Source organism: Poecile atricapillus, chromosome 7, assembly GCF_030490865.1.
Source record: "Poecile atricapillus isolate bPoeAtr1 chromosome 7, bPoeAtr1.hap1, whole genome shotgun sequence".
NCBI classification, from domain to species: Eukaryota; Metazoa; Chordata; class Aves; order Passeriformes; family Paridae; genus Poecile; species Poecile atricapillus.
Genome location: NC_081255.1, coordinates 2,904,142 through 2,921,552, shown reverse-complemented (window position 1 = coordinate 2,921,552; position 17,411 = coordinate 2,904,142). Strand labels below are relative to the sequence as shown.

At 46.5% G+C, this 17,411-nt stretch overlaps 1 protein-coding gene across 1 annotated transcript in view; it reads left to right on the top strand.

Annotated features, from left to right (window-relative positions):
* LOC131580772 (uncharacterized) overlaps positions 1-17,411 on the top strand; it is a 60,268-nt gene that overhangs the window by 3,920 nt on the left and 38,937 nt on the right. The window contains exon 3 of the mRNA XM_058842351.1: positions 1,609-1,687. Coding sequence (XP_058698334.1) covers positions 1,609-1,687 — 79 coding nt within the window. The remainder of the gene's footprint in view (positions 1-1,608; positions 1,688-17,411) is intronic.

Below are 17,411 nucleotides of genomic sequence, written 5' to 3'. Positions count from 1 at the left end.
TGTTATCAAAGCCCACCCCTCCCATTCCACATCACTCTGAAATGTGTTATGGGCCATGAGTTTGAGGATAGCATTTTTAAGGATAAGTTAGTCAAAGGCAAAAAAGTATTCTTCATCTGTTTCTGTGAGCTTCACTAGAAAACAGTTTTCTCATTGCCTCTCAAGGCTTCAAATCTCCGAGCACTTCACTATACCACAATTACTCCACTTTTTACTCAAATTTACACTTTGAACACCTTATTCCTCCCCATACTCTATTATGAATTAAAGGAGTTCTTTTCAGGACTTTATTGTCCATCTCCATAGTTTTAACAGAAAGATATTTCAGCTTAATTAAAGCATCTTCTTAATTCTCTACCTTTCTTGAAGTCTCTTTTCTTTCTTGCCACTAGTAGTTTATAAAGTCTCTTTTCATGTTGATCACTCTCCTTTTCTCTTTCTGGATGAAAAGATTAATCCACAAGTCTCATCTAGATAAGAAAGAGTTAAAATCTTGCCCAAGCTTTTGTAGATGGTTCGGTGATCTCTGCTGAACAAGAGCTGGAGCCGTTTGCGATGAAAAGTTCCTCATAGCTGCTTTGGAGAGCGTGGCCTCTGTCTCTGCTTGCAGCAGGCTCAGAGCTCTTCTCTTTCTTCACTCGGCAGTTTTCTAGTGAATGTAGTTACAGCAAAACCCTGCAGCCGAGCCAGAGATCGGGCCGGGCCCGGCCCAGCCCGACCTAGCTCGGGGCAAGCCTCATCTCCCGGCCGGGAGACGAGAGACGCGGCGGGCCTGGCCCGGCCCCTGCCCGGCCGCATGGCCTGGGCAGGGAACCGGAGGCCAGCCGGAGCTCCGCCACCCTTCACAGTCAGGAAACAAAGAGAACCACGGACTTCTGGTTGTACACTTTAAGGTGGGGTTCACAAGTTGATTTTACTTTTCAATGGCTAAAACTGCTGTCAATTCTCAGCAATGACCGATAATTGGTCAGGAGAAAAGACTCCCAGGAGTCTCCAGCAACTTTAACTTTCTTAAAGGTAAACTAACCCCATGACACACACAGTGAAGATTCTTGCACATAAACCAGATAATAAAAAATAAAATCTTTAGTACTTGCATATGTTTGACCATTACATTAACAAGACCTGAATTCCTCTCCTTCTATAAAATTCCATTGACACACAGAAGACTGTATTTATCCAACATAATCATTGAAAAAAAAAAATCCTATGCTCATTAGAGCATGCTGAATGTCATCCAAGCCTATGGGATACAGATGAAACTATTTGAGCTAATTTTATACGCTTCTTTTAAATAGTAAAACAATGATAACAAAATAAAGCCTTACACTGGGGACATGCTCAGTATCTCCACCATAACACATAAGGTTTCAATTTCCCATGTACAAAAGAAGCCTAGAGGAGCTAAAGGAATGTGAAGTCCATACGTGTAAAATGATTGTTCCTCCATGAAAGCTGCAGTCCCAGGCATTCACAAATTCACAGTTTGCATAAATAAATAATATAACCCACCAAACGTCAAATTTGTTTAGAAACTTTTTTCAGTTCTTTGATGCTGTTCATAATAAATTTGTAGCATATCAATGCAGTTATCGTTTGTGTTTTCAGGCTACTTAGAATGCAAAGATCTATGCAAATATATCCTCTGACTGCAGCTGCTGTGGAAAAAGGAGAAATTATAAGGAAGGTAAGAAACTTTGTTTTGACAATTTCTCATTAGAGGTTTCACTTCCTTAACCATCTCATCATCCTCCTTGTCCCACTGGTATTGTGGAGTGCAGAATGCTGACTCAAGAGTATGTGCCTCAGATTCTCCTCCTCATTGCTTTATTTACTTACATGCCATTGCCTGCATTGCTCCAATCACAAATCTTCCAGTGTTGTTCAGCACATGTCCTCTCTTTTTGGGGTAAAAATTTTGAAGTAACAGAAAATACAAGAATTTACAGCATAGATAGTCTGTAGTTATGCTAGGCAGAGCAAGGTAGAGCCAGTAGTACACCACATCCTTATTACTCCAGTGCCCTCTGCTGAAGTAACCATCTCCTTGGCTTCTGAGTCCTCTTGGGCAGGGACAGGAGCCTTTACCAAGTGCTGTATGCTGCTACCTCTTTATCTTGCACTTTACTTCCTTGCTGTATTTCCTTTCCTATTCTGTCTCAACAGAAAAGCAGAAGTATGACCCCTTATTTCCTTTCCTTGCTCCAGTGGTACTTAGGTTGAAATTTGTTCTTTTCCTTCATAGCATTGTTGCATCACATTTTACAGCAGCCTCTTAATGAGCTACCTAGGAAGATAACATACATGTTGGGATGATAAACAATTAAGACAATTATATTTTATAAGAATTCCAGTGTGTGTGTGTATAAAGCTGAAAACCACCTAAATTAGCAATTATTTTTTGTTCCTTTCTGGCAAGTTTACTCATGTACTATGAAACTGGGTGAAAATAAGAGACAGGTAAGGCAATAAAGTTAGTACCTTTGCTTAGCTGCATGTAAACCCATAGCTTTATTCTCATTTTGCAGGATAAGCTAAATTATAAAGGTCAGGCAACTCAGCAGGGAGATTAAAAAGCGCTTTCTCCAAATCTCAGCAATACAGATCAGAGGTCCTGGTACCAAACACAAGTCCCCCAGAGAAGGATAAAAGGTACACTGGATGCTGAATGCAAGAAGGCAGGCAGGGAGCACAGTGCCTATGTGACACTAGTTCTCACTCTGGCCTGAGAAATTATAAGGAAGAATCCAAACAATCATTGGAGAAGGACAACAACCTTTGCAGGTATTGTTTGGATCCTTTGTTGTTTTCTTTCAAGAAACAGTCAAGGGGTGTAGTTTCTAATTGTCCAATAATAGTGATATGTTGGTTAGATGACCAATGAGAGTTTTACCTCTCAGACCTTCTTGGACCAAATGTCCGTCTATAAAAGAAGATCTGAAATAATAAAACTGTCTCTCTTGTGCTACCCAGAAGAGAGTCTATGTCATACTGCTTCACCATTCCTAGTATAGTGTGACATCTGGTAGACCCTTGACATGGATTGCAGCCAAGAGCTGAAGGACATTGGAGTCTCCCTCCTCCTTTGAGAGGTAAGGAGCTTTTCCCCATGTGTTCCTGGAGACCTACAGATCTCAGTGACCCTGGGCAGAGGGCCCAGCTGGTGAGTGGGCCTGGAACGGCAAATCTCAACAAAGCTAGAGCTTACATTCCCAGGATGAGCCACTGCGTTTGCATGTTGCACTCACGGGCCGTTGAGATAAAGGTTTTCCCATAAAGGGGAACCGAAATTCCACAGAGGAACAAACTCGTCCTCTATCTGAATAGGACATAAGCAGCGCTTAGGACTCACTGTATCAGAAGGCTTTAAAGAAGCATTACAGCTGTGGCCATCTGGGCATGGTAACATTAGAGTGGATCAGCCAGGGTGGGTCCCTGTTCGATGGATCCCCAGATAGCTTGGTTCCAGCCAGAGCAACTCGGCCCCTTGAACCGCTTGTGAATGCAGATTTGGGAGACCATGCGGGGGATCCGCAACCTCTACTTTCAGCAGCAGAAGGAGCGACAGCAGTGCACCCTTGCCACGGCCAGCCTGGCCTCCCCGCCTGGCATGTACCACACTCCCCGTGCCAGCCCGTCCAGACTTCTGAAGACACAGACTAGCTCTGCTGATACAGCTTTGTGCAGAACACCGTGGTCCCAAAGCTGAAAGTCAGAAAAAAGATGCTGTAACAGAGGGTTTTCCCCATGGTCCTACCCCGTGGATTTTGGGGCAAGGAGTTTGCCTTCTGAGTGTTTTATGCTTCTAATTTTTCCTATGTTTAAGGATTGCCTGTATGCTCTCCCTTCAGCGCAGCAGGCGGAGGCCTCCCCTTTCCCCCCACCCCCCCCCCCCCCGCCCTGGTCGGGTGTTGGAGGGGATGGGGCGGCGGCCGGGTTGGGGGTTGGGAGACAGTGGCTCCAGTTTCTAAGCCTAGGCTTCCCCCCTCACTGTGCGGTGCGACAGGCACCACTGTGATGTTAGCACACAGCGTGATGGGGGCTGGGTGCAGCTTTCCTCCACTCCCACGGAGCAGCTCTGATATGCAGATAGAAAAGAACTCTATAACTCACAGAGTAGTTATAAGAGCAGGTATGAATTTATTCAGTGCTGAGGTGCATGGGGGATATCTCCTCTGAAAAGCATGCACACCTTTTAGATTTGGCTTTCTCTTTTTATCCTTTACAAACTAGGGTTGCAAAATATGCCTAATACATATTCATTTCCTAACTCAGCCTGTCCTCACTTCATATTACAATTAGCTCCAGCCCCTTTGCAGCTGCGCAGTGGTCGTTTTTGGTCAGTTGGGTGGTCGTCTGGGGGGATCTTTGGGATCCCATCTGTGGGATGAGGTCAGCTATTTTCTCTTTAGCTGAACTCTTCACTTTGTCTTTTTGCGCATGCCTCCTTCAGTCTTTTGACCACTTTTTGGACTTCGATACCGTTCCTTCTGGCTTAGGGGTCGAAGGAATCCCTTTATCTTGTGGTGCCTTTGTCTTTGCATCTTGTTTGTGTATTTTAGCTCTTTATCTTATCTTGCAGTCTCGCTCTTTTCTTGTTCTTGTCTGTTCCCCCTCTCTTCTGGTCAGGCATTTCTTTATGCTTAATTCTTAATTTCTCTGTTTCAGCTCTGCCTAGGGGAATGGCTCCATTCCCTCCCCCCTCACCCCCCACCCATCCCCTGGGGATGACAAACGAAAGGGTACTGATATATTGATTACAGAATGTGAATCTACTGATATGATATTGTTGATAAGTTACAGTTTTAGGAGTTCATTTGGTTTTTACCCCAGGATTTTTCGGAATCTTGTTTTAAAATTATATCATGTGGGAGATTCTTTTCCACTTAGGGAGGACTGGCCACACCTTAGCTCTTTCTGGATAAGAATTACCAACAGGCTCAGATATTTCGGCAGCAAAAGTTACATATGAGTTCTTTGACTTGGCAATTTGCCTTGTAAATATTACAGCTGAATCAATCTTTGGAGTGAATCTGTAACCCTCGCCATGGAGAGGTGTTCAGGTCTTTTCACTGGAAAGAAACACTTTAGCTGTTTGCAGTTTCTGGGCTGATCAAATTTATAGGCAACAATTAAAAAAAAAAGATTATTTGAACAAGATATACTTATATTAGAAATTAAAAAAATTAATTATCAAATCTAAATGTTGATTGACTAATAAGAGTAATGACTAATTAATTTATTAACTTGGGAGAAGATATGCCTGTGCTTTATTATCAGCAGGTTCAAGCAGTCACGTCAGGCACCCGTCACCTTCGAGGAGTGAAAAGGGACATGTGTTTCAGGATTCAAGAAGACATCTAGTGATGCTAAAGATCAATGTCTTCAGCTGATGGACTTTTATGTGAGTTTCATTTATTTGGACTCTAAGCCAAAAAATTACTGGTTTCCCAAAAATATGTAATTGTACCTCATGTAATATCCCACATACTTTTGCTTGTAGTTACCAAGGGCTGTGGTTTTACTTTGTGGTAACTAGATCATGTAGATCTTTGGGAATCAGGTTCATCAAGGAAATTCCTTCATTGATACTGCTGTTTTCAATTCAGATTCTCCTCCTACAAGTATCATTGGCAAAACTGAGCAAGCAATGGTCCAATCCTGCACAAACCCCATGCAGCTCACTTTGGTATTTTCACCACACTTCCTGCAAAAATAAAAAGTGTAAGTGCAAATACACTTATTTACACTGATATTACACTTACAGATTTCCAACAGCTCAGAAAGGGCTTTGGAGATTCAAGTCTAAATATCTGGATATTTGGCCTGTACAGTTTTGCAGCCTTTATTGGGGTAGACCTTCTGCTCCTTGGGAAAGTAGGTCGTCTCATCATCTATCATATGCCTTGTGCTACCAAAAAAAACCCCCAAAAAAACCAAAACAAAAGCAGCGCCCAAGTTGTCTGAATTAATTGCTCATTTGAAACAATTTGAAAAATGGGAAAAACAGGAAAAGCTATTGATACCTGGAAGGATAAGTCTGACTAGCAAGTGCTAGAAGGTCAAAAACCAAGTTTGGCCCAGTTATGTACCCCTGAATTTGGTCATTGAATCTGCTTATATAGCAGACCTAAACAAATGTTTGAATTTCTCACTTTTGAAAGAGGTCCTTAATGCAACCTTGTTTCATTATTGAAAAACTTCTCCTGCACCTTCGGAATCACTCCAATTTACCAGGTTTAACTGACTCCTTGCAAGAATGAACAGCAAGACTTGATGGTAATACATGAAGGATTCAATAGCATGTGCCAGAAAATCTCCTTGACCTTTCTAAGTCAGTGTCCAGTCAAGGTCTTGTATGGTAATTGACAAGTTACTGAAGGGACCTCTGATGCTGTGTTTATTCTCTTTCCTGCAAGGGCCCAGCAGGACATTACAAATGCTGCCTTTCTGCCCTAAAACAAAAAAAGAGAATTATGGATGCTGAATGCAAGAAAGCAGGCAGGGAGCACAGTGCCTGTGTGACACTAGTTCTCACTCTGGCCTGAGAAATTATAAGGGGGAAACCAAACAGTCCTTGGAGTAGGACAACAACCTTTGCAGGTGCTGTTTGGATCCTTGTTGTTTTCTTTCAAGAAACAGTCAAGGGGTGTAGTTTCTAATTGTCCAATAATAGTGATATGTTGGTTTGATGACCAATGAGAGTTTTACCTCTTGGACCAAATGTCCGTCTATAAAAGAAGATCTGAAATAATAAAACTGTCTCTCTTGTGCTACCCAGAAGAGAGTCTATGTTGCACAGCTTTGCCATTCCTAATATAGTGCAACATCACACCGCATGAGCTGAGCTGTGGTTCTTCCTGCATGACTGAAGAAAATATGAGGAGATGGGATAGAAAATCTACTGCTGCTCTGGCACAACGAGCACTTGGAAGATAGCAAGACTCTAAGAGGAAGTTCCACCAAAAAGAAAGCTGTGACAGTGGCCCATAGCCAAACTTCCATGATGATGATCCCCTTGAAGGAACCTCTAAGGCATATGCCTAGGGAAGGAAGGACAACCAGGCTTAGAGGGGCCCTGTTTCTAGCCAGAGAGAGGCTAGGGAAAACCGTGTCTTTAGGACTGTGTGGATTCATTGGCCTGGCACATCAGAACCACAAAAATATGAGGCCTTGGTCAACACTGCTGCACAGTGCACATTAATCCCATCAAGACAGGTAGGTACAGTATGGATGCTAACTCTGAAGCAGGCAGCATAGTGCCTGTGGAATGGCAGGCCACACAACTTTCTCAGTCTTGCCTGAGAAAGTGGCCTGGGAAATCATAAGGAGAAACTAAAACAATCCTCAGAGATAGAAAACAGCCTTGCAGGTGCTGTTTGTCTGTTCCTTGTTTTCTTGCAAGAGAAGGTTGAGGGGTGGTGTACCCCACTGACCAATGATGGTGATGTGTTAGTTTACTAACCAATAAGAGTTTTTCTTTTCTGTACTTTCACATATCGGTCTACAAAAAAAATCTGAGGCAATAAACTGGGAGAAATTCTCCAGTTCGACTCCACAAGAGAGTCTGTGTCATTCTTCTCGCCATTCCCAATAGTGCAACATCTGGTGACCGCTGATGTTCGGTGCAGCCAACTGACGACGTGACACCTGCTTCCTCCACAGAGGGGTAAGCGAATATCTCCTGCGCTCTCCTGGAGGGAGCTGGTTTTTTAGACCATGGGATAGCGGGGCCCCTGCCAGTGAGCGGGCCTGGAACGGCTTATCTTGACGAAGCTAGGGCTTAAAGTCCCGGGTTAAGCCACTGCGTCTGTGTGATTGCTTTCACCGGCCATCAAGATAGACGGTTCTCACAATGGGGAACCGAAATTCAACTGATGATCAACTTGTCTTCTCTGCGTGGCAGAACGCCTTGCCACGCATGGGACTCGATATTTCTGAAGATGCTATGCGCGCTTTGTTCCGGTGGGTGAAAGCACAAGGTTTTACTGTGACTCGATAATGCCTTTGATCTCGAGATTTGGCTGTTAGTGGGAGGCTGCCTGTGGTCTGAGTTAACTGAAGGGGATACCAGCGTGTGCAGCTCGGCAGCCACCTGGGGCGCGCTCTTTAAAGCGTTGGAGCGGTGCTAGTCTGGGGACAGTGATACCGGGATGGAGGATTCGGATGCCGGGGGTGCCTCTTTTGTACACTATGAGAGACTGGGGGATGGGACCAAGGACGAGTGGTGTAGCACTCCCTCGGCTCTGCTTGGACCCTCGGAGGACTTTGGCTGTGGGCAGAAGCAGTCTGTGCGCCAGAAATCTCCCTCTCCCTGAGAGTTAAAGTATTCGTCACCCGCGGAGTTGTGGGCGCAAGCTTCATTAACAGAGAGGCAGCAGGGGAACGGAGACCACCCGTCCCTGCCCGCGCCCTCCGCGGCACCTTCACTGGCACCGCAAGCGCCGCCGCAAGTGTCCGCGGGAGGCCCCTCTGCCCCCCCGCTGCCCTCCTCGGGGCCCATGCCTGTGCTGGTGCCGCCCCTTTCCCGGACCCGCTGCAGTTGTCCTGCCGCTATGCCTTCTTTGATTTCCGAGCGACAGTCCACACCGCCTGAAGTAGCCAGCCCGCCCACCTCTTCTGGTGCCCGGACCAGCCCAGCTGCGAGCCCACCCTGGGACCATCTCGGGCCATCCCCACCCCATCTGGTGGCTGCGTATCCAAAGCGTCCAGGGCGTTTTTGGGACGCAGTGAAACAGCGAGCTTTGGAAATGGGGGATTGGGAGTTGCTCGAGAGGCTGGGAACACCCAGGACCGGAATTTTTAACACCGTGGGTGCTGGGGCGCGGGAGACGGAGGACTGGAAGCTGCTTCGGCTTCTGATGATGTGAGTCCAGATGGATCAGGAAGTCGAAGGTGCACCGCAGGGAGCTGCCCAAGCCTTCCCTGTGTTTAAGGCTGCCCTGAATATGGGACAGACCGACAGACATGATGTGATGGCATGGAAGGTAGTACAGGAGATAGAGAGTAAGGTAGCACAATACGGTCTCAGATCTCCTGAGGTTATGCAGATCATCAGGGTGATAGACACTGATCTGCTTGCTCCATTTGATATTAGGCACCTGACTCAACTATTATTCCAGCCTGTGCAATTTAAAGTTTTTGAAGATAATTGGAGACAGATGGCTCAGAGGGCTGCAGACGAGAATACATGTCTGCCTGCGCACGATCCCAGATGTGGGGTCAGATTAGAGGCCCTTACAGGAGTGGGCAAGTATTCCAATCCTGATCTCCAGGCCTGTTGGGACCCTAGAGTCCTTGAGCAAGGGCAAAAAATTGGTATTGGAGCATTGCTGAAGACTATAGAAACAGCTGCTCCCAGGGCACGATATGTGACAATCACTCAAGGTTTAAAGGAACCCTTCTTGCCATTTGTTGAGTAAATTGCAGCAGCCTCGGAGAAACAGGTTGAAGATGATAACCTGAGACAGCTCTTGTGTAAACAACTAGCAAGGGATAATGCTAAAGAGGATTGTAGGAAGATCATTGAGGCTCTTCCAGAAGACCCCTCAATACCAGAGATGGTCCGAGCATGTGACAAAGTGGGTTCTGTGGGGCACAAAATGTCTGCTCTGGCTGCTGCTCTAGCATCAAAACAACCAGGCTGCCAGGGTGGTTCCCAGAAGCAAAAGGATGCTCAGGGTAAGGCTCGGCAGGTGCAGGAGAATAAAAAAGGAAAGGGAAGGTTCTTGTGTACTAGATGTAACAAGTCAGGTCATTTTGCTGATCAATGTAGATCTCAATATCATGCCAATGGTCAGCTTTTGATGGATTCAGGAAACGTATACAAGAGCGCACAGGGGAACAGCGCTCTGACACAAATGAGTTCCCAGGGCACAGCCCCTCCACAGGCCTACTCAGCCAGCTTAGAGGCAGCACCCAAGGAGCTGCTGGAGTGGATGTATACACTGCAGCAACAGTTACATTAGATTCTAGTCACGTCTAGAAGGTTCCCCTGGATGCTTTTGGTCCTCTAGGTCAAGGGTTGAGTGCACTGCTTGTGGGAAGATCCAGTACAGGGGATCTTTGTGCACCCAGGAGTCATTGATGCTGACTTTATAGGACAGATTTGTGCCCTGGTCTCTTCTCCTTCCCCCCCTGTTACCGTCCCTGAAAAGACTCGCATTGCTCAACTTGTGCCTTTTAAGTCCTGTGTCCCTAGGACTGCTGCTCAGACTTGCAGGGATGGTGGATCTACTGGACTGCCCCAGGTCCTGTGGTCTGCCTGCATTTCCACTCAGTGGCCTCAAATGACGTGTACCCTGAGTCTGCCAACCGCCAGCCCACCTCAAATTCAGCTTCGAGGTCTCATTGACACCGGGGCAGACGTGATGATCGTCTCCTTCTCTGCGTGGCCTCTGTCCTGGCCCTTGACTTCGGTGGATTCGGCTATTGAGGGACTGGGAGGTACCACGCGGACATTTGTGAGCCAATGGTCCGTGCTGATCAAAAAGCAGAAGGGCAAACAGCTACGGGCCAGCCTTATGTCACTGCAGCTCCACTTAACCTCTGGGGGCTGGATGTTTTGGCAGCGTGGGAGGTGTGGATTGGGACGCATTTTTGATGGGGGCTGCTGTGTCGAAGGGCACACAGCTTTCCACACTGCCTTTATGGTGGCTGGTGACCAAACCCATCTGGGAAAACCAGTGGCCCCTGGCAAAAGAAAAGTTAGTTGCCCTTCGTGAATTAGTTCAAGAACAGTTACAGCAGGGACACATTAAGCCTTCCACTAGTCCCTGGAACAGTTCCATTTTTGTTGTCAGGAAGAAATCTGGGAAGTGGAGATTGTTGCAGGATCTCCGCAAGATCAATGGAGTCATGGAAAGCATGGGTGTGCTGCAGCCTGGCATGCCCTCACCTACCATGTTTCCTATGGGGTGGAAAATTCTGATCCTTGATTTAAAGGATTGGTTTTTTATGACTCCTTTGCATCCTGATGACAAACGAAAGTTTGCTTTCACAGTACCTACAATCAACAATGCTGAGCCTCTGCGGAGGTATCAATGGAAGGTTTTGCCACAGGGCAAGAACAGCCTGACTATTTGTCAATGGTATATGGCTCAGGCCTTATCCAGAGTCCGTGAGCAGTTCCCTGAAGCTTATTTCTATCATTACATGGATGACATCCTGGTGGCAGCATCCACTCAGGCTGAACTACTGAGGATACAGCCCCAGCTGTTCGAAGCCCTGCATTCTTATGGCCTGCAAGTGGCTCCAGAGAAGGTTCAGCAGCATCCTCCTTGGAAATACTTAGGAGTCAAAATCTTAGATCAAACCATTTGCCATCAAGAGATGCAATTCATGGATTCTATCAAGACTCTGAATAATGTCCAGAAATTGATGGGTATCATCACGTGGTTGCGTCCTTACTTGGGGCTGACCACAGCACAGTTGTCCCCATTGTTCAATCTTTTGAAGGGGGACCCTAATCTGAATTCCCCTCAGGAGCTAACTCCTGAAGCTCAGCAAGCGCTGGAGGATGTTCAACAGGCTGTCTCTGCTTGGCAGGTTTACCGGGTGGATCCATCCATTGATATCACTGTTTTTATTACTTGTCCAGAGTCTCATCCTACAGGTATCATTGGCCAATGGAGTGAACAATGGTCTGATCCTGTGCACATTTTGGAATGGGTCTTTCTGCCCAATCAGCCGAAAAAGACGGCCCCCACATTATTTGAATTGGTTGCTCAATTGATAATTAAATGCCGTCAGTGGTGTTTGCAGTTAATGGCAGCTGACCCTGGAAATATTGTCCTCCCAATACGGCGGGAGGAGTTTGAATGGAGTCTGACCAACAGCGCCTCCTTACAGAGTGCTCTGCAAAATTTTTCAGGACAGATTGCTTATCATCTGCCCAGCCACAAATTGTTGCAATTGGCAAGGTCAGCTGAATTGTCCTTTCGGCAAAAAAGTAGTTGGGTGCCAGTGTGAGGACGCACCATTTTCATTGACGGTTCAGGAAGAACAGGGAAGGCCATTGTTACGTGGAAGGATGAATCTGAGTGGCAAGTGCTGGAAGGCCACGAGTCAGGCTCAGCCCAGTTAGTCGAACTAAGGGCCGCAACCATGGCATTCCAGCGGTTCTCTCAGGTGCCACTGAATTTAGTTACTGATTCTGCTTATGTACCAGATCTTGCCAAGCGTTTAGATTGTGTAGTCTTGAAAGAAGTGGATAACGAGCATCTATTTCTGTTGCTGAAATCTTTGTGGTGTGTAATCCAAGCCCGAGTTCACACATATTACATCCTGCATATTCGGAGTCATACCAATTTACCAGGTTTCATAGCAGAAGGTAATGCCAGGGCTGATAGGTTAGCTAACCCTGCATGGACATGTCAGCCTGACAAAATTGCGCAAGCTAAGGCATCACATGATTTTTTCCATCAAAGTGCACATACTTTGCAAAAACAATTTCACTTAACACCGACTGAAGCTCGTGACATTGTCAGTTCTTGCGCTCACTGTCATGGACTTGCTGCACCTTTACCAGCGGGGCTGAACCCCAGAGGGTTAAAGGCCCTGCAGCTTTGGTAGACAGATGTTACTCACATCGCTGAATTTGGTGGACTAAAGTATGTGCATGTGTCTGTTGACACCTTCTCATCTGCTATGTGGGCATCTGCTCACATTGGGGAAAAAGGTCATGATGTTATTGCCCGTTGGAAAATTGTGTTTGCGGTCTTGGGCATACCTTCTTCTGTGAAAACAGACAATGGTCCTGCCTATGCCTCACAGAAGACATGACAGTTTTTACAGCTGTGGGGAGTTTCACACAAATTTGGTATCCCACACTCTCCCACTGGGCAGGCTATTGTAGAACGCGCTCATGGTACCCTAAAGCGTGTTCTGGAAAAACAAAAAATGGGGATGACTGGAGAAACTCCACACAGTCAGTTGGAGAAAGCTCTGTATACAATCAATCATTTCACAGTGCAAAAGAATTCTGATAACCCTGTCATTTTGAATCATTTTCTTTCGTTGCAGTCTTCAGGAGAGATGCACATGCCTTGAGTGAAAGTTTGGGTGAGAGACCTAACCACTAACAAGTGGCAAGGCCCGTGTGAGCTCATCGCTTGGGGTCGTGGGTATGCATGCGTTTCCACAGATGCTGGGGTACAGTGGATACCTGCAAGGTGTGTTCGCCCTGATCTGCGACACCAAGAACAGAAAGCAGCCAACAGGCGACCCTCGGGTGATGATCAAGATACCGATCATCATTCATATGGTCCTTCTACAAGCAGAGAGTGAACATTCTTACCTGTCAACAAGTTAGACTGTCAGTTTTGAGCAGACTAACGATGTTTTATGTGCTGTGTGTGTTAGTTCACTGAACTAGTTGTATTAGAGTCAACCATCAAGTCCTTGCAAGGAAAACAATCCTTAGACATCAAGAACATAGGCCAGAAAATCATTCTAAATCAGTGTCCATTCCAGGTTGTGTTGAAGGAGACCTCTTGTGCTGTGTTTGTTCTCTTTCCTGCAAGGGCCCAGCAGGAGATTACAAATACTGCTTTTAATTTAAAACAAAAAGGGGGAATTATGGATGCTAACTCTGAAGCAGGCAGCACAGTGCCTGTGGAATAGCAGGCCACACAACTTTCTCAGTCTTGCCTGAGAAAGTGGCCTGGGAAATCATAAGGAGGAATTAAAACAATCCTCAGAGATAGAAAACAGCCTTGCAGGTGCTGTTTGTCTGTTCCTTGTTTTCTTGCAAGAGAAGGTCAAGGGGTGGTGTACCCCACTGACCAGTGATGGTGATGTGCTAGTTTACTAGTTTAGAGTTTTTCTTTTCTGTACTTTCACATATCGGTCTACAAAAAAAATCTGAGGCAATAAACTGGGAGAAATTCTCCAGTTCGACTCCACAAGAGAGTCTGTGTCGTTCTTCTCGCTGTTCCCAATAGAGCGACAGGGCAGCATCTGTTTCTATTGCTGGCGTGACAGGTGGATCACAGGAGTTTACTTTGGTGGAAGCTGATGTGAGCCTGACTGGAAGCCACCGGAAGAAACACCCTGTTGTGACTTGCCCAGAGGCCCCATGCATTTTGGGCATAGACTTCCTCCGAACTGGGTATTTCAAAGACCCAAAGGGACTCAGGTGGGCATTTAGGATAGCGGCTGTGGAGACAGAGAGCATCAAGCAATTGCACACCTTGCCTGGACTATCAGAGAACTCATCTGCAGTAGGACTTCTGAAGGGGGAAGAGCAACGAGTATCAATTGCCATGTCAACAGTGCACCACTGGCAGTATAGTACAACTCGAGATGCTGATTACCATCCACAAGATGATTTGTGACCTGGAGAGTCAAGGGGTGGTCAGCAAAATCCACTCACCCTTCAACAGCTCCATTTGGCCTGTGTGCAAATCTGAAGGAGAATGGAGATTGACTATGGACTATTGTGCCTTGAATGAAGTGACTCCACTGCTGAGCACTGCCATGCCAGACATGTTGGAGCTCCAGTACAAGCTGGAGTCCAAGGCAACGAAGTGGTACGCCACTATTGATATTGCCAAGGTATTTTTCTTCATTCCTCTGGCAGCAGAATGCAGACCTCAGTTTGCCTTCATGTGTAGGGGCATGCAATACATGTGGAACTGACTGCCCCAGGGGTGGAAGCACAGTCCCACCATCTGCCATGGACTGATTCAGACTGCACTAGAAAAGGGTGAAGCTCCAGAACATCTGCAGTACATTGATGACATCATTGTGTCAGGGAAATTAATCCACAAATACCAGAGGTTTATGTCCAAAGAGGAGACAGAGGAGTCCTTTTACTTTATTTGAATAAAGGCAGAGGCCATGGGGCATTCCTCTGGGGTCTCTCAAATTTTTGGAGGGCACAGCCTCCCTTCTATCCTAATTCCTGGTCACTTATCTCTTCTCTCTTTCCCCATAGGCTGAGAGGTACAGGCTTCCCGGAATGCCTGATACCTGGGATACTCCCCCCCTCAATGCATAATCCCTTCTTAATTCTTAACTCTTGTGGAATTCATGGTGCTTCCTCAGTGCCTTTTTCATTCTTCAGTGGAATCCATCCCATTGTTTCTGTTATCTCTCAGTGATAGTTTCACCTTATCAGCAGACCCACAGCTTATTTGTTAAGACAAACCCGTCATCTCTCTCAGTGTGTGGGGGAACATGGCAGTAGAGGTGTTTGAAAAAGAAGAGAAAATCATCCAGTTTCTGCTGGAAGCCGGTTTCACCATCAAGAAGAGCAAAGTTAAGGGACCTGCTCAAGAGATCCAGTTCCTGGGAGTAAAGTGGCAAGATGAACGGTGTCAGATTCCCACCAATGTTATCAACAAGATCACAGCAATGTCTCCACCAACCAACAAGAAGGAAATACAAGCTTTCTTAGGTGCCATAGGCTTTTGGAGAATATTCCTGTGTAGAGCCAGATTGTGAACCCTCTCTACCTGATTACCTGCAAGAAGAATAAATTCCACTGGGGCCCTGAACAGCAGCAAGCCTTCACCCAGATCAAGCAGGAAATCGCTAAGGCAGTAGCCCTTGGCCCAATTAGGACAGGACCAGATGTGAAGAATGTGCTCTACTCTGCCACCACAAGCCATGGTCTGTCCTGGAGCCTTTGGCAGAAGGTACCTGATGAGACTTGAGACCGACCACTGGGATTCTGGAGCCAAAGTTACAGTGGGTCCAAAGCCAACTACACTCCAACAGAGAAGTAAATCTTGGCAGCCTATGAAGGAGTTCAGGATGCCTCAGAGGTGATTGGCATGGAAACACAACTGCTGCTGGCACCCCAACTACCGGTGCTGGGGTGGGTGTTCAAAGCAAAGGTTCCTTCTATCCACCATGCCATCAATGCCACATGGAGCAAGTGGATTGCCCTCATCACGCAGCGTGCCCGTATTGGAAACCCAAATCACCCTGGGATTTTGGAAATAATTACAAATCAGCCCAAAGGTAAAAACTTTGATCTTACTGATAAAGAGGAACAAGAACAAGTGATATGTGCTGAAGAAGCTCCACCATACAACCAACTACCAGCAGAAGAAACGTGCTATGGTCTTTTCACTGATGGTTCCTGTCACATTGTAAGGATGAACTGGAAGTGGAAAGCAGCTGTATAGAGCCCAACACGACAGATTGCAGAAGCTATTGAAGGAGAAGGTGGATCAAGCCAACTTGCTGAACTCAAAGCCATTCAATAGGCCGTGGATACTGCTGAAGAAAGAAGTGGCCAAAGCTCTACCTCTACACTGATTCATATATGGTAGCCAATGCTCTGGCTGGGGAAATGGACAAAGACTAATTTGCAGCACTGAGGTATGGAGGCTAGCTTTGGAGCAGGCTGTAGGCCCATGGCCTGCCAGCCCTGCCTGAGAGCTAGCCTGGGAATTTCATGGGAGGATTCCAAACAATCCTCAAAGACAGAAAACAGCCTGCAGGTGCTGTTTGTTCTCTTGTTTTCCTTGCAGGAGAGGGTCAGGGGGGTGGTGAACCCCACTGACCAATGATGGTAATGTAGTACTTTACTAACTAATAAGAGTTTCTTTTCTATACTTTCCACGAACTAGTCTATATAACATAGCTGTAGCAATAAACTAGAGATTCTCTCCTATTCTGACTCCTTTGAGAGTCCTGTCGTTCTTTTCCTGCCGTTCCCAACTAGAACGACATCTGGTGACCCCGCGTGATGATGAACCGACCCCCCAAGGTCTGGTAACCCAACGTGATGTGCAGCTGACGCCCGAGGTCAGAAAGCAACCGACTTGACGACATCTGCTAATCCCCTGAGGGTAAGCAGCGAGCGAGGAGAAAGCCAGCCCTTCCCCCTAGAGGGGTAAGTGGAATTCTCCCAGGCTTTCCTAGAGGAAGCTGGTTTCTAACCAACGGGATAGTGGAGCCTGCCAGAGAGCGGGCTTGGAACGGTTCATCTTGGTGAAGCAGAGCTCAAAAACCTGGGTCTGAGCCATTAGCGTTTGCATAATTGCATTCGCGGAGCCGCCAAGATAAAAAATTTTTTTCATAATGGAGAACTTTGATTTAGCTGACAAGCAACTTGTCAGCCTTGCATGGCAAGATGCCTTGCTGAGCATGGGACTCTGTATTCCTGAAGAAAATATACATGCTTTGTTCCACTGGGTGAAAGCGCAGGAGTTTGCTATGACTGTGAATGATGTGTTTAACCTTGAGATTTGGTGGTCAGTGGGGGACCACCTGTGGACTAGGCTGGCTGCAGGAGATACCAGTGCGTGCAGCTTAGCAGCAACTTGGGGAGTGATTTTTAAGGCACTGGAACAGTGCCAGCCTAAAAACAGTGAAACCAAGCTGTGTGGCAGTCCTTCAGCTCTGCCCGGACCCTTAGAGAACTTTAGCAGTGGACAAGAGCAGTCCGTGAGCCA